The sequence below is a fragment of the Colletotrichum navitas genome (genome assembly GCF_030913465.1).
Source record: "Colletotrichum navitas strain CBS 125086 chromosome Unknown LY79scaffold_9, whole genome shotgun sequence".
NCBI classification, from domain to species: domain Eukaryota; kingdom Fungi; phylum Ascomycota; class Sordariomycetes; order Glomerellales; family Glomerellaceae; genus Colletotrichum; species Colletotrichum navitas.
Window position 1 is genome coordinate 1 of NW_026850555.1, and position 15,310 is coordinate 15,310.

At 51.9% G+C, this 15,310-nt stretch overlaps 7 protein-coding genes across 7 annotated transcripts; 2 read left to right on the top strand and 5 right to left on the bottom strand.

Moving 5' to 3' along the window:
- Positions 1-342: 342 nt before the first annotated feature.
- LY79DRAFT_666797 (uncharacterized protein) lies at positions 343-666 on the bottom strand (the record flags this gene model as incomplete). The annotated part of the gene is made up of 1 exon (XM_060563283.1): positions 343-666. One exon carries the CDS (start codon positions 664-666, stop codon positions 343-345), a length of 324 nt encoding a protein of 107 aa, XP_060417838.1.
- Positions 667-1,229: 563 nt separating this feature from the next.
- LY79DRAFT_656698 (uncharacterized protein) lies at positions 1,230-2,142 on the bottom strand (the record flags this gene model as incomplete). The annotated part of the gene is made up of 3 exons (XM_060562695.1): positions 1,230-1,487; positions 1,549-1,756; positions 2,058-2,142. The coding sequence occupies 3 exons, from the start codon at positions 2,140-2,142 to the stop codon at positions 1,316-1,318; spliced, it is 465 nt and encodes a 154-aa protein (XP_060417839.1). The 3' UTR covers positions 1,230-1,315.
- Positions 2,143-2,594: 452 nt separating this feature from the next.
- On the bottom strand, positions 2,595-3,652 carry LY79DRAFT_576791 (aldo/keto reductase; the record flags this gene model as incomplete). The annotated part of the gene is made up of 3 exons (XM_060559824.1): positions 2,595-3,338; positions 3,395-3,470; positions 3,525-3,652. 3 exons carry the CDS (start codon positions 3,650-3,652, stop codon positions 2,595-2,597), a joined length of 948 nt encoding a protein of 315 aa, XP_060417840.1.
- Positions 3,653-4,125: 473 nt separating this feature from the next.
- LY79DRAFT_666799 (eRF1 domain 1) lies at positions 4,126-5,452 on the bottom strand (the record flags this gene model as incomplete). Its single annotated transcript, XM_060563284.1, has 2 exons — positions 4,126-5,244; positions 5,372-5,452. The coding sequence occupies 2 exons, from the start codon at positions 5,450-5,452 to the stop codon at positions 4,126-4,128; spliced, it is 1,200 nt and encodes a 399-aa protein (XP_060417841.1).
- Positions 5,453-7,465: 2,013 nt separating this feature from the next.
- Positions 7,466-11,080, top strand: LY79DRAFT_402373 (WD repeat domain-containing protein). The gene is made up of 4 exons (XM_060553037.1): positions 7,466-7,852; positions 8,013-8,152; positions 8,214-8,347; positions 8,403-11,080. Exons 1-4 carry the CDS (start codon positions 7,678-7,680, stop codon positions 10,864-10,866), a joined length of 2,913 nt encoding a protein of 970 aa, XP_060417842.1. The 5' UTR covers positions 7,466-7,677; the 3' UTR covers positions 10,867-11,080.
- A 214-nt stretch (positions 11,081-11,294) lies between these two features.
- LY79DRAFT_508440 (thioredoxin) lies at positions 11,295-11,810 on the bottom strand (the record flags this gene model as incomplete). The annotated part of the gene is made up of 1 exon (XM_060553941.1): positions 11,295-11,810. One exon carries the CDS (start codon positions 11,808-11,810, stop codon positions 11,295-11,297), a length of 516 nt encoding a protein of 171 aa, XP_060417843.1.
- Positions 11,811-13,905: 2,095 nt separating this feature from the next.
- Positions 13,906-14,911, top strand: LY79DRAFT_508109 (putative amidoligase enzyme-domain-containing protein; the record flags this gene model as incomplete). The annotated part of the gene is made up of 2 exons (XM_060553898.1): positions 13,906-14,125; positions 14,184-14,911. The coding sequence occupies 2 exons, from the start codon at positions 13,906-13,908 to the stop codon at positions 14,909-14,911; spliced, it is 948 nt and encodes a 315-aa protein (XP_060417844.1).
- Positions 14,912-15,310: the final 399 nt, after the last annotated feature.

Below are 15,310 nucleotides of genomic sequence, written 5' to 3' on the forward strand. Positions count from 1 at the left end.
TTCTGTACCTCTACAAGTTTCGTGGCTGTAGTATATCTGTATATTTCGTACTTGATACTGAAGCAGACGCTGTGTGAAGTTCTAGAAAGCGGAAACTTCAACGTGCGACTCTTAGTAGACGTCAAGAACTCCAGACATCAAGAGTCTCACTGTTTCTTCAGTAGCGTTATCCAGGTCCTCCTTCGGCAATGCCAAAGCCTCGTTTGCCAATCCATGCTTGTTCTCGAAATCTCCGTCCTTGTATGGGAAGAAATGGCGTGCGTACATCGATCTTCAAAAGCCACTCCTGTCTCCTCGCCTCAATAACTCATGACCAGCCTTCCACCTCTCTTCAGAGTCCTCTTATTTGACATCCCAGTCAAAGTCTACCATGCCCGTCACCCGCTTGATGCTCTCAAACATTTCGTGCCGAGATATCAAGAAGCTCGATATATAGAACACGTCGTTTGAATAGCTCTGGACAGCGAAGGGGGCATCTTTCTCGTCGTCTGAGAGCCGCTTGAAACTGAGAAACGCAGCCAGACCACGACCACACTGGACCCAGGTGGAAGATTTCACCTTGATGTTACCACCATCAAGGAACGTGATTGACTTATTCCTGATGTCAAGACCGAACCGATCTGAACAACCGGCCAAGCTGTGTTCGTACCAGAAACCGCAAGACATGATGATCCATTCACTGACGCCTAGTTACTCAATCTCCTTCACTGCACCTTCAAAATGAGTGCCAAGGACGGTATCAGCTATCAAGAAGCTGTTCTTTGGGTCCGTCCCCCAGGTATTGGGCATGATTTAAGGAACACCAGCCTTAGCTGCGGCTCTGATGAGCTTCAGCTGAATGTCTTGACATACTGTGCTTTTCAAGGTGATGATAAGGTATTATTGTCCTTTTAGAGCCTCGACAATCTAAGCAGGTTAGCCTAGAGTAATTTCAATGAATTTAGAACCTGGTCTTGTAGAAGATTGTATTGGGTAGTACTTTTAGTCCTTTCTTATGCCTTCGCTATTTCGTTTCTGTTGTTTAATTAAGCTAGCTCGCTAGGCAACTGTCGCAAACCAAGCTTACTAAGAGTAGATATATTAGATCTAGTTCTATTTAGTTGTATATTATACTTCTACTTAGTGTCAGTTATTGGTATACTAGGTACTATCTAGGTAGGTAAAATTTAGAGTACCTACCTAGGTATCTAGCTTTTCTTTAGCTAGCTAATACTAGATTTTACCTTTCCAGCGCTTTGCCTTCATGAAAATAACAATAACAACAACAACACCTCGCTGTTAGGCCCCCCTCCTCTTTTAGTTCCTAATGCTATATTTAGGCTTTACTCCGTCCTTTTCTCAACAACCAACATGCTTCATTATCTTTATCTTTAACATTACCCTTGACTTTCTGACTTGCATGCTTGCTGTTTGATGCGACCTCTAGTGCAAAAATGGCGTAACTCTGGGCGTTGCTGATCCTTCGTTTTTCAGGTAGGTTAGAGCACCTATTGTTTTCCATTAGCTAGGGTCTCGACGAGATGTAGGTAGGTAGAGTGTACTACTTACTCAGAAGGCGTATATCCAAAATCAGAAGACCGATACGCACCCTTATTCAGTATCCAATATTTGAATCCTTCTACTAAAACAGGTAGGTGTGTCATTTCATGCAGCAGGTAGAACCCAGCCGAAGATCGCATCATTCCACGGTTCGCCCATTCTGATTGTGCATACTGTTCTGCTGTATCTTTTCCATCAAACCCCTCTTTGGTAAAAGCTATAGGGCAGATAACAACAGTATTAAACTCTTTAAGGGCATACGCTATTCTATTGGGTTTGTCGCGGCAAGTTGTTGCCTCTTCAGGTATCATTCCGCAGCCGAAATGTATAATGTCATCGCTTTTTTGAACTTTAGGCACAAAGCTGGCGATAGTAGAGCCTAGTGCGTGAATAGGGCGAAAGACATTCAGTTTTATATCAGCCGCCAAATTTCGATTCGTGTCTAGAATGAATCAAGACATTGTAAGTCTTTTTATCCACATTATAGCTTTGATTGGGATTGGATTGGAATGACTTACAACCGAACCAATTGACGAATGCAGCTGTATGGCCAGCGTCGTGTTGGCCAAGAAATTCAGATGCTGATCCGGCGTAATAATGCATCCATTTCACAGCATTCTGAATGGCAGCAGTCTTTTTTGCGTCGCAGAAGTATGAGTTGACTTCGCCCTTTTCGTTAAGGGGGGTTGAGACAATGGCCAGCTTCGGTATGCCGGGACTTCTCGCGTGTAGCAGTTGGGGTTCCAAAGCAGCTGCACCTTGACCCAGCGATTCCAAACCAAATGCCCTTGGTGCTTTTGTCCGAATCTAGACATTCGCTGGTCTACTGTAAAAGTACGAAACAGTTTCAAGCAACCAGCTTGTGTTTAGTAGCCTCAAACTAGCCCGGTAGTACTCGCACCGGAATAATTAGACGAGGATACGACTCAGGCACAACACGGAGAGGGTATGAATATACATATATATGTATATATATTTAATTGAACGTGGCATGTCGCTGTAACGGTGAACCGCCATGAGACGTGATTACACGATCATTAAAAAAAGACATAATTTCAGCCGCTTTGAGGTCCGTCCAAGGGGCTGACAGTTGGGTCCCAGCAGACTGGGGCATACTCATCAGTTTCCAGGGTCTTCAAGTCCTCCTCCGACAGCTGGAAATCGTAGATCTTCGTGTTGTCGACAATACGAGAAGGGGTAACACTCTTGGGGAGGGGAATGTATCCTTTCTGCGAGCTCCAGCGCAACAGGATCTGGGCCTCTGACTTGCCATATTTATCGGCCAGGGCTTTGAGGTTCTTCTCTCCCCACCTCTCGCCTCGCACGAGAGGGCTATAAGCCTCGATGGCCACGTTGCGCTTCTGCAGCCACTGGACAATGTCGTTTCTCGCGCACCAAGGGTGAATCTCGTACTGGGCAACGTTGATGGCGCCGCCCTTTCCCGGACCTCCACGCTCTTCTTCGAGCTCCTTGATATGCGTTTCAAGCTCGTCGAGGTGATGCACACCATAGTTGCTGACGCCGATGGAGCGGACCTTGCCAGCCTCCTGGGCCTCGACGAGGGCTTTCCAAGCACCTTTGCGGCCGGCCGAGCCACCATACGGGCAGTGCAAGAGCATCAGGTCGACATACTCAAGGCCCGTCTCGTTTAAGGTCTTCTCTACCTGGTCCTTGGCGCCCTCGTAGTGGATATAACGGACCTTGGAGGTGAAGAAAATCTCGGGGCGGGAGACATCCTTAGCTTTGCGGATGGCTCCACCGGCGCCAGCCTCATTCTTGTAAGAGGCTGCCGAGTCAATCTGATGTTGGTGGTCAGAAGGGAGGTGGGAAATGCAGCACGGATGATGGGGCTCACATGACGGTAGCCGACCTTGATGGCCTCAGTGGTGACCTCCTCGGCCTGTTCAGGGGGACTGAGTTGGAATTGGTTACTGTGAAACTCGTAGTGGAAGGCATCCAAATGAACTCACGTCTTCCAGAGCTACGGGACTGTCAGCGACGTGCACAATATTCGCGCAAGAGGAGGAGTAGGGCGTACGCCATATCCCAACACGGGGATCTCATAGCCGTTGTTGAGCTTCTGCTTGGACTGGAGGGTGAGCGAGGCCGCCATTATGTGAATACAACGTGTTGGGGGGGTGACTCGTAGTGTCTGGTAATGAGGGTAAAGATCAAAAGTGAAAGAAGTATTTCCTCCGCCCTCAAGTAGTCGGAAAGTTGATTTAGTCGCACGGAACGTCCTTCCGAATAAGGCCATTAGTCATTGGAGCGAGGAGAAACGGCACCTCGCCCATTGTGTCCTCCGATGGCTGCGCGTTCGGTGTTGTTGTGCCGAGCTGTTGTGTGCCACAGGTCACATCCCGGGGTCATATCCTGCGAATCGCGTTGGGGCTGCCATGTAAGAACCTATGAACAGGCTTACGTCATTGGGGGAGGGGGTAACCCTAGGCCATTCCATGTTTTTACCCCGCCATCAATGCCCCGCCATCAATGCCCCGCCATCTGGCCATTCACCGATTTGAGACGCGCCGCGAGACTTTATGCAGACATTTCATCGTGATGCCGCTTTAGAAATCATTCATTCAATCATATGATCGTTCCTCCGCCAGCATCACCACCAGTGGCCTCGTCATCGTCCTCCTCGTCGTCGTCCAGGTCATGAATCGGGTATGACAGGATGGCGGCGACGCTGCCCAGCATGTCGAGCCTCTGACCGCTCTCGTGGTCGCTGCTGAGGATTCTGACCTCGCCACCGTCTGCCTTGACCTTATCGACCAGCCCCACATACTTTTTCCTTGTCGGAATGTCAGAGCTGCGGAACAGCGAGTTGTTCATAATGAGGACACCACCGCCAGGGCCGATGGCACCTTCATTGACGGCTTTGGTCACCGCCGACGCTCCATACCACGCCCGTCCGTCCTCTAACCGAAGTCTCTCGAAGAACTGGTCCATCAATTTTGTCTCCTTTGTAAACTTGAAGTCCTTCAGCTTGTTGCCCATCTCCGGACTCTTCAAGACCTCGTTGAGACTGTGAACATGACCCGAGTTTGTGTGGATGACGATGGCCTCCTTGGCAATCCCCGAAAGTTTCTTGTCAGCCTTGTCTCTGCCTTCATCTGCAATGTACTTCTTGAAGTCGGTTGCGACAAATCCCGGACTTGCAAGCAGTAACGGTCTCGGCTTGTCGAAGTTGACGGTTCGGAGGAGAGCGGTCAAGGTTTTGTCATAAAAGCGCCTCATGCCCTGGGAGGTTTCAGAGGCGGTGCTCCGCTTCTTGGGGATGATGCTCTCGACGCGCTGCTTGATGACGGTGCGAAACTGGCTGATGAGGCAGATGTTGGCGATGCCCTCCTGCATGACAATCGCTGCCATGGCGCCATCCTTGTCGTCCGACAAACTCTCGGAGAGCGTCTCCTTTGCGACCGTATCCCATCCCTCTGGTTTGCTTATCGTGAAGGGGCGCGAGACCTCGAGATCGAGGGTATGGTATTGGCCCATGCTGACGTAGGCATTCTCGGATTTGACGGTGCCGCTGACCTGCAGCTGGCCGACGATGGGATCGAAGAAGGTGCTCTTGACTTGTATTGCGAGGACGGTGTGGACTCGCTCGGAGATGGTGCTGCCTGTCTTTGTCTCCTGCACGACTTTCCGCACCGCGTGCGCCATAACGAGGTCGCCAGGACTGATGAGGTTGTAGGCGTGCCACTGTTCGCGCAAAGGGTTAGCTGGGAGCTGCGCGTCGCACACGGCGGGTTCGCGCAGGTTAGAAGGGGCGGGGATAATAATAAAAAAAGCGACGAGGGGGGAGACGCAAATCAGGCGACAGACTCACCATGTCCTCGGAGTCCTCTGGCAGGAGGGTGACGGCATCTTCGCCAATGTCCGTCGACGCCTTGGTTGGAACGAGCTTCATGGTTGATTGGCGATCCTATGTGTACATGTCATGGGAAGATTTTTTATGGTTGCGAAAGAGGAACAAACCAAAATAAAATTGCGAAGAAGCGCTCGTTGGTAGGTACTAACTAGGTACGTTATTGGAATTATCCCGACGCAGATTGGTAGATGATGCGCTAACCGCTGGGCTAGGGGGTGTGTGATGCTGCCACGCCCGGACTGGTCCAGCGGCTACCTTTAGGGAGCCACAGCGTTGCATCTCCACTTCAGTGACGGCAGAGCGAGGGTCAAAAGAAGAAGAAAGAAGAAGAAGACACTGACAGTGAATGCAGGTCGCTGGCTAGGTAGCTTATCATTATCGAAAATCAAGTACGATAACGATGATAGCTTGTGTATTGTTACGTGCCCAGCATCAGGTCAGGTCATACACTACAATTGAGCGCAACACCAAGACGTCAAAGTGCGTCCAAGGCGAGTCTATGCGTTGCTCTTTCAAAAGTATGAGCCATCACTGGTTGACTCGCCCTACTTTCCTGTCTTTCTTTTTATGCCCTTTGGTATAATTTCTGAGCAACCATCTTTAGCTCTAATGAGCTTCTGGCGAGAAACCGGCAAGGCAATTCGAACTGGCTTTTCTCTTCTACCCTCCATGATCCCGGCCGTTTGGGAGACGTACGTCAGACAAAACGTACCTAGTTGTCGAGGATTCGGAGACTTACTTGTTTATACCTTAGTTAGGTGGTTAGGTATGGGCTCGGGGAAACTCACCCAGCTACTGAGTGACACACTGGACGAATCCTCGACGCCTCAGAAAAGGTCCGAGCTGCCGAAGTCTTTTTTTTTCCCCTTTTTTTTCAGCCTTTAGCTCGATCAATCCATCAAAATCGCTCGGAGATTGGCTCTTGATCTGGATCACAGACGCAGGTGCTGTCACGGTCGAGGCGACCAAGGTTATCCTTTCCGCCCTCGACTCCAACCCGCCAGTCAGCTGGTGGTGTGTGCACACTCTTGGCCCGGAGGTTGAGCTTTGGGCATACCTAATCAGGCGACTCCTAGGTAGGTAGGTAGGTAGGTAGTCAAACGACGTCATGGCCGCGCCCAAATGTTCCCATCCATCACCGATGCTATGTTCTGATCCTCGCCTACTCGCCTGATGCCTATCACTTTACGGCGCAACCGATAGACGGGGCGAGCAACGGTTCTTGAGTAAGCCCAATACATGCATCGGATCCTTGGTTCTCATAGTTCCGGTGCCTAGCTGTAAAGCGTAACCAAAAGTTGGAACACCTTCGGGCCAAGAAGCGCGCTCGAAATCCAAGGGCTTGGCCCACTGCTTCTAGCTAGTGCCTTCCCTTCCTGTTACATCAGAAGAAGCAGACCTGCTGTTTTAGGTAAACCTCTCCTCTGTTGGCGCTCAGTCGCCCACTTCTTATCCGACCGAGTACTCATATGCCTGCATTGTTTCCTTCATATGAGATAACCCCCTCGCAAATGCATCATCACCAACATCATTTTACTCTGCACCGCATCCTTGCTTCTCATTTTCTCCCCCCCCCCCCCAACAGTAAGGAAGCTGTCGGGATCAGCCGCTAATCCGCAGCTTGCCTTTACTGCTTATACTAATCAATGTTTAGCCGATTCGACCCCTTCCTCTGGGTCACTTCGGTCCTACTTGGTCCCAGTCCTCGAGATTGAAAGGGTGTATGTAAGAGGTGTTGCCTGGCGCGCAATTACTCCGTATCCTGTACCCATTCCCAACCACCAAGAAACCATCGCGCACCCCGCGACGAGCCAGCGACACTTGGGTAAACACCATCATCCCACCCGAGGCGATACGCGCGCCGCGGCCAGGGTCTGCCCATTTTTACTTCCATTTTTTCACATCGCAGACGACGGGAACGAAAACACGCGTCCAAATCAGGCCATCCCTTCCGCGGCGACCGCAATACCCGCCACCAACTAAACTAACCCCGGGCTTTCCGCTGGACTGTCGGGATTATCCCACCCACCGCTGCCTCGGCCCCCATCCCATTTGTGAATTCCTGATCTTTCGGGTCGAGTGTATTACCACATCTTGAGCTGCCAAACCAACCGTCGCCAACCAACATATCTTGAATCTGGCACCAGCAACCTATCAGCTTATCCGCGCTGACTTGGCGCGCGCACGCATACAAACCAGAGAGCACAGTCCTAGCACTTCTTTTGACTGCTTCTTCTCCTCTGTCGGCACTCGCAAAATGGAAAATGTCGACCACTACATCCGCAATGAAGTCCATGGATGCTGGCCGTCGCAATGACGGCCAGGAGCCAAGCCCACCACCGCCTCCCGTCTCCGTCTTCGAGCCTCGACTTTCAACCCCCATTAGCCGCGAAGGGTCCTCAACCGCTCAGAAGTCGCCGGGCGGATCAGACTCTCATGGTACGTAAGCGCGTGCGGAGAAGCTCCCCTCCCTTTCTTCCTTTGCTTGCTTGTTGTGTTCTGGGATCCATTGGGACCACCTCATCTCTTCCGAGTTGCGTCTGGGGAAGCCAATAGACTATGAGTGGCGCAGACACAGCAGATGCTCATCGTGATATAGGCAGCAGCTTTCCTACGTTTGCCAAGAAGACACCCACGAAGCTCGTCCGATCTACAACCCCGAACGCAAAAGACGTCAAGCCTGCCAAGGCTTCGCCTGCTACCGTCCAATCCCCCGCCGCAATCGATCCGCTATCACAGGTTCGTTGTTTGTCGTTGGCATTAGTAGAGAGGTTGTATGCTAGATGCTAACCTTCCGCAGCACATCCTGATTCGAACAAACACCGATCACACCGTCCCTCTTCAGCTTCGGAGACGTCCCGAAAGCCCAAACCCTGACCCAGAACAACCTTCCAAGCTGCCGCCTTACACCTTTGATGCCAACAAAGACAAAAAGTATGTTCCACACTCGGCAGCCCTGATCGTATGGGCTCGACTAACTGTGCCGAAGGAAAGGGCCGTCGTTTCTGAGTCGATTGAACATACGAGGAGGGAGGCGACGCGACGATGACGAGGACTCTGTCTTCAGCGACCACCGAATCGACGGGACGAACGCCCAGGCATTTTCCTCAGCCATTGGCTCAGGATACATCCCTCACCACAAGGAGCCACCAAGATACATCCGGGTCAAGGCACATAACAAGAAAACACGCGAATTCAACCGCATGTTCCTTGCCCAGGAGCTGATAACTCCGGAATCCAAATCAACTAGCGACAAGAACACGGCCGTGATAGCGTCGATCGACACCGGGCGATTGAACAACAATGGGGCCATCTGGGCTACTGAATTCAGCACTGATGGCAAGTACTTTGCTGCCGCGGGCAAAGACCAAGTCGTGAGGGTCTGGGCAGTGATATCAACTCACGAAGAACGACGGCGGCATGAAGAGGAAGAAAATGCCAGAGGAGACCATGGAGAAAGGTTAAGTGCGCCTGTCTTTCGGAGTAAGCCAGTCCACGAGTTCCAAGGGCACACCGGTGAAGTACTTGACCTCAGCTGGAGCAAAAACAACTTTTTGTTGTCCTCTTCGATGGATAAGACTGTCCGTCTTTGGCACATGAGCAGGAAGGAGTGTCTTTGCACGTTCAAGCACAAGGATTTTGTCACCTCAATTGCATTCCATCCCACCGACGACAGATTCTTCTTGGCGGGATCTCTAGACTCGTCGCTACGTCTGTGGAGCATTCCCGACAAGGCGGTGGCCTATTCCACTCAGTTGTCGGACCTGATCACGGCAGTGGCCTTTTCGCCTGATGGAAAGACGGCCATTGCTGGAGGTCTCTCAGGAATGTGCATGTTTCATGACACCGAGGGCCTTAAGCAGACTACCCAGCTTCATGTTCGTTCGTCAAGGGGCAAGAATGCCAAGGGAAGCAAAATCACGGGCATCAAGACAATGGCCATTGATGACGAGGTCAAGGTCTTGATCACGTCCAATGATTCGAGAGTCCGCATCTACAACCTGCGCGACAAAAGTCTACAGTCCAAGTTCAAGGGCTACGAGAATACCTGCAGTCAGATCCATGCCGGTTTTAGCGACAATGGACAGTGGATTGTCTCTGGGAGCGAAGATAAGAGAACGTATATCTGGTCGGTGCATTCCGAGGACTCGGAAAGGGACAAATCTTGCGAGTATTTCGATGCGCATTCCGATCGAGTAACAACAGCAGTGTTTGCGCCAACAAAGTCACGGCAGCTCCTTGGCGGCTCGGGGGATCCTCTGTACGACCTTTGTAACCCACCGCCAGTGACTCTCATGAGCCTTCAAGAATCAATTGCCAGTCAAAAGGGCATTTCAGATGAAGAGAAACCGCAAATCAAGAAACCGGAGGAATCGCCAGCATACATTGAGAAGTCTAACCATTTTGACGGCCAGATTCTTGTGACCACGGATCAATCCGGTGTTATCAAGGTTTTCCGTCAAGATTGCGCATACATTAAACGGCGTCATGAGAGCTGGGAGACCGGCTCAACATTCTCTCGTCGGCTTGGAGGCAGCATCATAGGACGTAGTGGGAGTGTAGCGACGCGCACTAGTGTCGGCAGTCATCCTCGTTCTAGACGCGGGTCAATATCACGCCTGGCCGCCCCTGGCGCTGCTCAGTTGAGCTCGGACATCAATACTTGGCGGCATGGGATCGAGAATGGGCGCCCGAACTCCATGATCATCACTCCTTCGCAAAGCGAATACTCCTTGTCGCCTGGCAAACCATCGCAAACGCCCGTCAACGCAAGTGCTGCGAACATTGCATCTGGGGCACGAAGACAACCGTACGGGTCACCACAGACACGTCCGCAACTTCCGGCGAGTCCCACGTCGAGCCGGGCCTCCCGTGACCGGGCTCCTTCCATCCCACCCACTCCAAGTTTCTCGTTTCTCTCTGCAGACGACGACAGCGACGAGCTGCAACGCGACACTACAGGGCCCAATCATTCTTTCTGGAATCTTAACCGCTGGAAAGGGATCTCATCCCTGAGGTCATCCGTATCATTCAGCAATGCCAACACATCGCTCTCGCAAGTGGGACAGGGGCGAAACAGCATAGGGGCAGCAGACACGACACACACAGCTGCCAGCAACGGCACCAAGGCTTCTCGACGTAAGAGCATCGGCCCAGGCATATACGACAAGGCGGTCGAGGAAGAGCAGGATGGTAAGACGAGGGTGCTGGAGAATGCGAATGACAAAGCCGAGAACGATGGTCAGCTTCTGCGGCCTGTCGGCAATGGTTCCAACATTCGATTCTTGAATGCTGTTGTCAGTCGCCTGAGCTCGGAACTCAGCAGCGATGGTGGGGAGCAACTACCTTGTCAAAAGTGCGCGAATAAGGACTTCAAGGCGAAGAGAGTGGGCGGCAGACAACGCCTCATTTGCGTACATTGTGGCAAGCTTGCTGACGACGGCAAGCAATGACGAGATAAAGGTATGAGAAAAGTCCACTTCTTTCGGAGACGGGCTCTTGTTTGCATGATTTCCGCAGCGATGGATTTGAAATTGGGCACAACATGACGAAGCGCATATATCATCAACAAGGATACCATATACCCCCAGATAGTAACAAGTGAAGAGATTTGTGACGACAGCGTTTATTCATATAAACATACACAGGGGCGCTTTGTCCACCGTCTTCCCCGACATTAAAGCCAACTTTGCAAAGCGTGAGCGACCAGCTAGGCAATTATCCACGGACGCAAAACAAGGTTCGAGCTAGACAGAAATAAAATTCAGCATTGGTATCTTGGAAAGTGCATTAGCGAAACTCCTTCACTTTTGGTGCTAACAGATTGTTCTTCGGCGACATTGGGTGCGGACGATGAGAGGACGAGAGATGGAGGGAAACTTCAGCCCCGCAAGGACATTTTCCAGTCAGACCTTGCGCCGGTGTTACCGCCGAGAGTATAGCCGCCAGAGACAGTGGAGCCGTCATCAGGGTTATTTTCCTTGTTGGAGGTAGCTTCCTTCTTTTTCCTCTCGGCCTCGGCCTTCTTTGCGGCAGCCTCGGCAGCCTGCTTCCTGGCGAGCCCGCTCAGCTCCTGGACGGTGGCCTGCAGGGTCCTCGGATCGGCGCCGCGCACGACGCTCCGACCGCCGTTGTAGGGCTGGCCGTTCTCAAAGAACATGAAGGTCGGCATGGCTGTGACGCTGTAGCGGCGGGCGATGTCCTGGGCGGCGTCGACGTTGACCTTGACGAAGGCGAGGGAGCCCGGCTGGCCGTGGGTGTTGGAGAGTGACTCGTAGATAGGCTTGATTGCGTGGCACGGCCCGCACCAGTCTGCGTAGAAGTCGACAATGACGTAGGTGTTTGCTGATAGCAGGTTGGTGAATTCTGTAAGAGATGTTGCTTGGAGGACGACCATTTTGGTGTTGAGTTGGGGGTGGGCGGGTGCTGCAGCGTCAAACAAACAGGTGGTGTCTACCTCTGATATTGCGTCTAAGATGGCGTCTAAGTGGGTGGGTTTTCTGGTGCTTTTTGAATCACAATTCTGTATATGTTTTGGCTTGGCTTGGGACTTTCTTTTTATCAGTGTTAATGGTATAAGTGATGCCTTTGGTGAGATTTCAATTTGAATTTGTCAGATTAGAGTGAGGGCATTCAGCAACGGCAGAAGCGAGCGGCAAAAGGTGGGGCCACCCCCTCCGGAGGAACCTTCCAGGTACCCCTATCTGCCTCTACAGCGTTTTGTAGGGTACCTAGGATGAAGCGCTACGGCCCCTGGACCCATTGGTCATCCACTCGCCTGTTGTCGTAATCAGTCTACAGGGGAATGATTCTAGTCCCCATCGATTTGTCACCCATTCACGTCCATCGCTTGCCCCTGAAGTCGCCCACTGGGTTGCATTGCCTCCTCGCGTCTTACAGGAAGGACATCTACGTTGAATGGTTCCCTAAACCTCGGCTGGCTGCATGCGCTCCAGATCGCTAACGCAACTCATGCGGGTCGCCGAAATGGCTTCTTCTGCATGCTGCCCAAGTCACTGGATCTGGACGAATCCTTAGCGAAGACTCGAGTCCCTGTGGATTCTCCGAGTACAGTACGCGGTCAGGTTCGGTTGCTCGATGGCCGTTCTCTCGTTCGCTATTGACTGCTGTGTGTCAGATCAAGGCAGTATTTCCGTCCGCTGCTATCACCAGACGCTCACATATTATCTTGATTCTCGCCGAGGCTATGCCAAGAGGAAGGGAACATCATTCCGTTTCTTATCTAATTTATTCACCCAACGACGATAGCTTCATCACACCCTGCTGGCTTGGGCTTTATTGTCTACTGCTCAGCCATTGCTCTCATTTCTCGCGGTTCTAGGACATTTGCCGCAACGCCTTGTTATAGCCCCCAAACCACAGTGCCGCCTGAGCTGTTCGGTCACCCATCTGGGCCATGGCTGGCTAGCTTCAAACAGAATAGACACAAGATACTGCTCATCTGTGGCTCGCTCCCTGATGTTTCTCTGCCCATTTCGGCTTGGTCGAAAACATGTCCAGGATCTTCGGGACCATCCACTCACAACCCCTCATCCGTCCTTTATCACCGCGTCAGATGACCCCTCCAAGTGTCGCGCAGGGTCGCAAACCCCAACCCTCAAAGCGCCCGCCGCCCCTACTTTCAACTCTCTGTGGCTTTCACCACCCCTCCGAATTGGTTCTTCACACCTCTTCAACCCTCGCCGGCGGCTATCAAGCGCGGAGCCTCCCAAGGACATCCATGTTTACTCCAGGGATATCGGGGACTTTTTTCGTGCGGTGACGCCCGACTTCCGTCTAGCTTTGAGCTGACCCTACAGGTACTTGCCCTGTCGAGTAGAACGTCTTCCAGAATCTCAGGCTGCCCCGATGAATTTGAAAGCGCTTCGTGTGCCGACGGTCCAAGCTCATTCGACGGGAAGTGGGACAGGGCTTTCAACCTCGCCGACTCCAACCATCGACGGACAAGGGCAAGGTTGAGCCTCAGGGATAGACACCCTGCCTCTCATGACCGCCTTAGTCAACAGTTGATCATTCTTTCGAGAGATCAAGCGCTAACAATGAGCGTGTCGCCGTGTCTCTTGGGTGGTTCCAATATTATCGCCCTATGGATGACTGAAGTCGGTCTGACTTTCGGCACGACGCAACGTTCTGACGTCTTGGGCCTCCGGGGTTTTCTGTCTCATGCCCTCAAAGGATTCATTTCTAGGTCAACCTTGACCATGTGGGCCGTTGGAAAGGTCCAAAACTGGCAGACCGATCCCGCATCAACGTCCAGACGCCTCCTAGTGGTTCATGGAGGGATGGATATAGTCCAGGAAGACTCGGATAGAGATGAATGATATGGCCGCCATCCAGGATGGTCCCATATAAAAGGCTTCATCTTTGCTCCGTACATCGAGTTGGTATTCATGGTGAACTCTCATTCTCATTTATCATATCCCCCTACTGGATCCTTTTTCGCCTTCAATCTTCCGCGATTGTTTCTTAAGATGGCTGGCTATCAGTCCTTCAACTTTGGCTTTGAGCTTGAGCTGTCTCTCAATAGCAGCAAGAGACACAAGACATGGCTCTCCATGGCTCAGGACACAGGTGCGCGACTGGCCAAGAAGGGGATCAACAACCATGTTAAGGAGGTGGTGGACGGGAACTACCGCAAGTGGTCCATTGTCCAAGAGATTACGATTCCTCAGAATCCAGCCAAGAACATTTGTTAGTACGCAGGATTGGGCTACAAAGTGGTATCAGAATGATGACATAACCAACTCAGGGGCACTTGAGCTAGTATCTCCTATCTTCGGGCTGGATTCTCCTTGGATGGACGACACCGACCACATATTCTCTGCTATCCAAAAGCACTCATCTGTACAAAGACTTCCCCAGTGCAGCACCCATGTTCACATCAGCCAGGCCAGTCAAGACTTCACCCCATCGCAACTGGCGGCCTTAGGCAAGGCAATCCTTGTGTATGAGTCTTGCTTCGATGCCCTCGTGTCCAAGGACAGGGCATCCGCATATTGGTGCCAAAGCAACCGCCGTAATCCTGTTTTATCTCGCTGCAAGACCCTCGAAGACTGCCTTGGCCTCATTGAAATGGCATCGCAGCGAGGAACTGCCGCCATCGTCGAGGCCATGTGTTTGTTCCCAGCCTCAAGCGCCTACGGACGTGCTCATGGGCGGAAGAAGGACTTTGTGCACGGCAAGGTCTACAAGTGGAACTTTGCTCCTCTGCTGGGGCACGACAACAGTCGGACTATTGAGTTTCGACAGCCTTCCGGCAGTACATGTATGGAAGATGCCGTCGGCTGGGTCTTGCTGACGCTGACGTTCGTTGCGGGAGCAACTGGGGGTGGGAATTGTCTCGGGTCATTAGATCCTGGCGGCGCCGGCGACAGACTGGAACTTTGGCATCTTCTGTGTCACGGCGCAGTGGTCCTCGGACTTGACTCGTTCTTGCTCGATGTTCTGAGGAACTTTTTGGGCAAAAGTCCAGTCTGACCGGTTTGCTTCTCCTTGCCTCGGCAGTCAACATGCAGAGTTGTCTCGCCTCTTCCATCTCTTAAACGCGCAACTCTTTAACTTCCTTACACGTACACTCTCCATGCTGTCTTGTTCGATTAATTGATGCTACTTCGGAGGAGCTGATTCTATTTCAATTCAGGTGATCCATTATCTGCTGCATGTGTTGTCACCGACTTCAATTGGGGGCTAGATCCGGCCCGGAGGTTTGGCCTCCGCAAAATCCCACTTCGTGCCGGCATCCGGGCGCGCTCCGCACAACTGACACCACCCCTTTTAGGATCGGGACCAAGTCCAGACGTAGCCTCCAGGTAGACCGCCACCCTCTAATACTCAATTAATATACTCGGGACGCAATCTGTCCTGACAGATGAACGT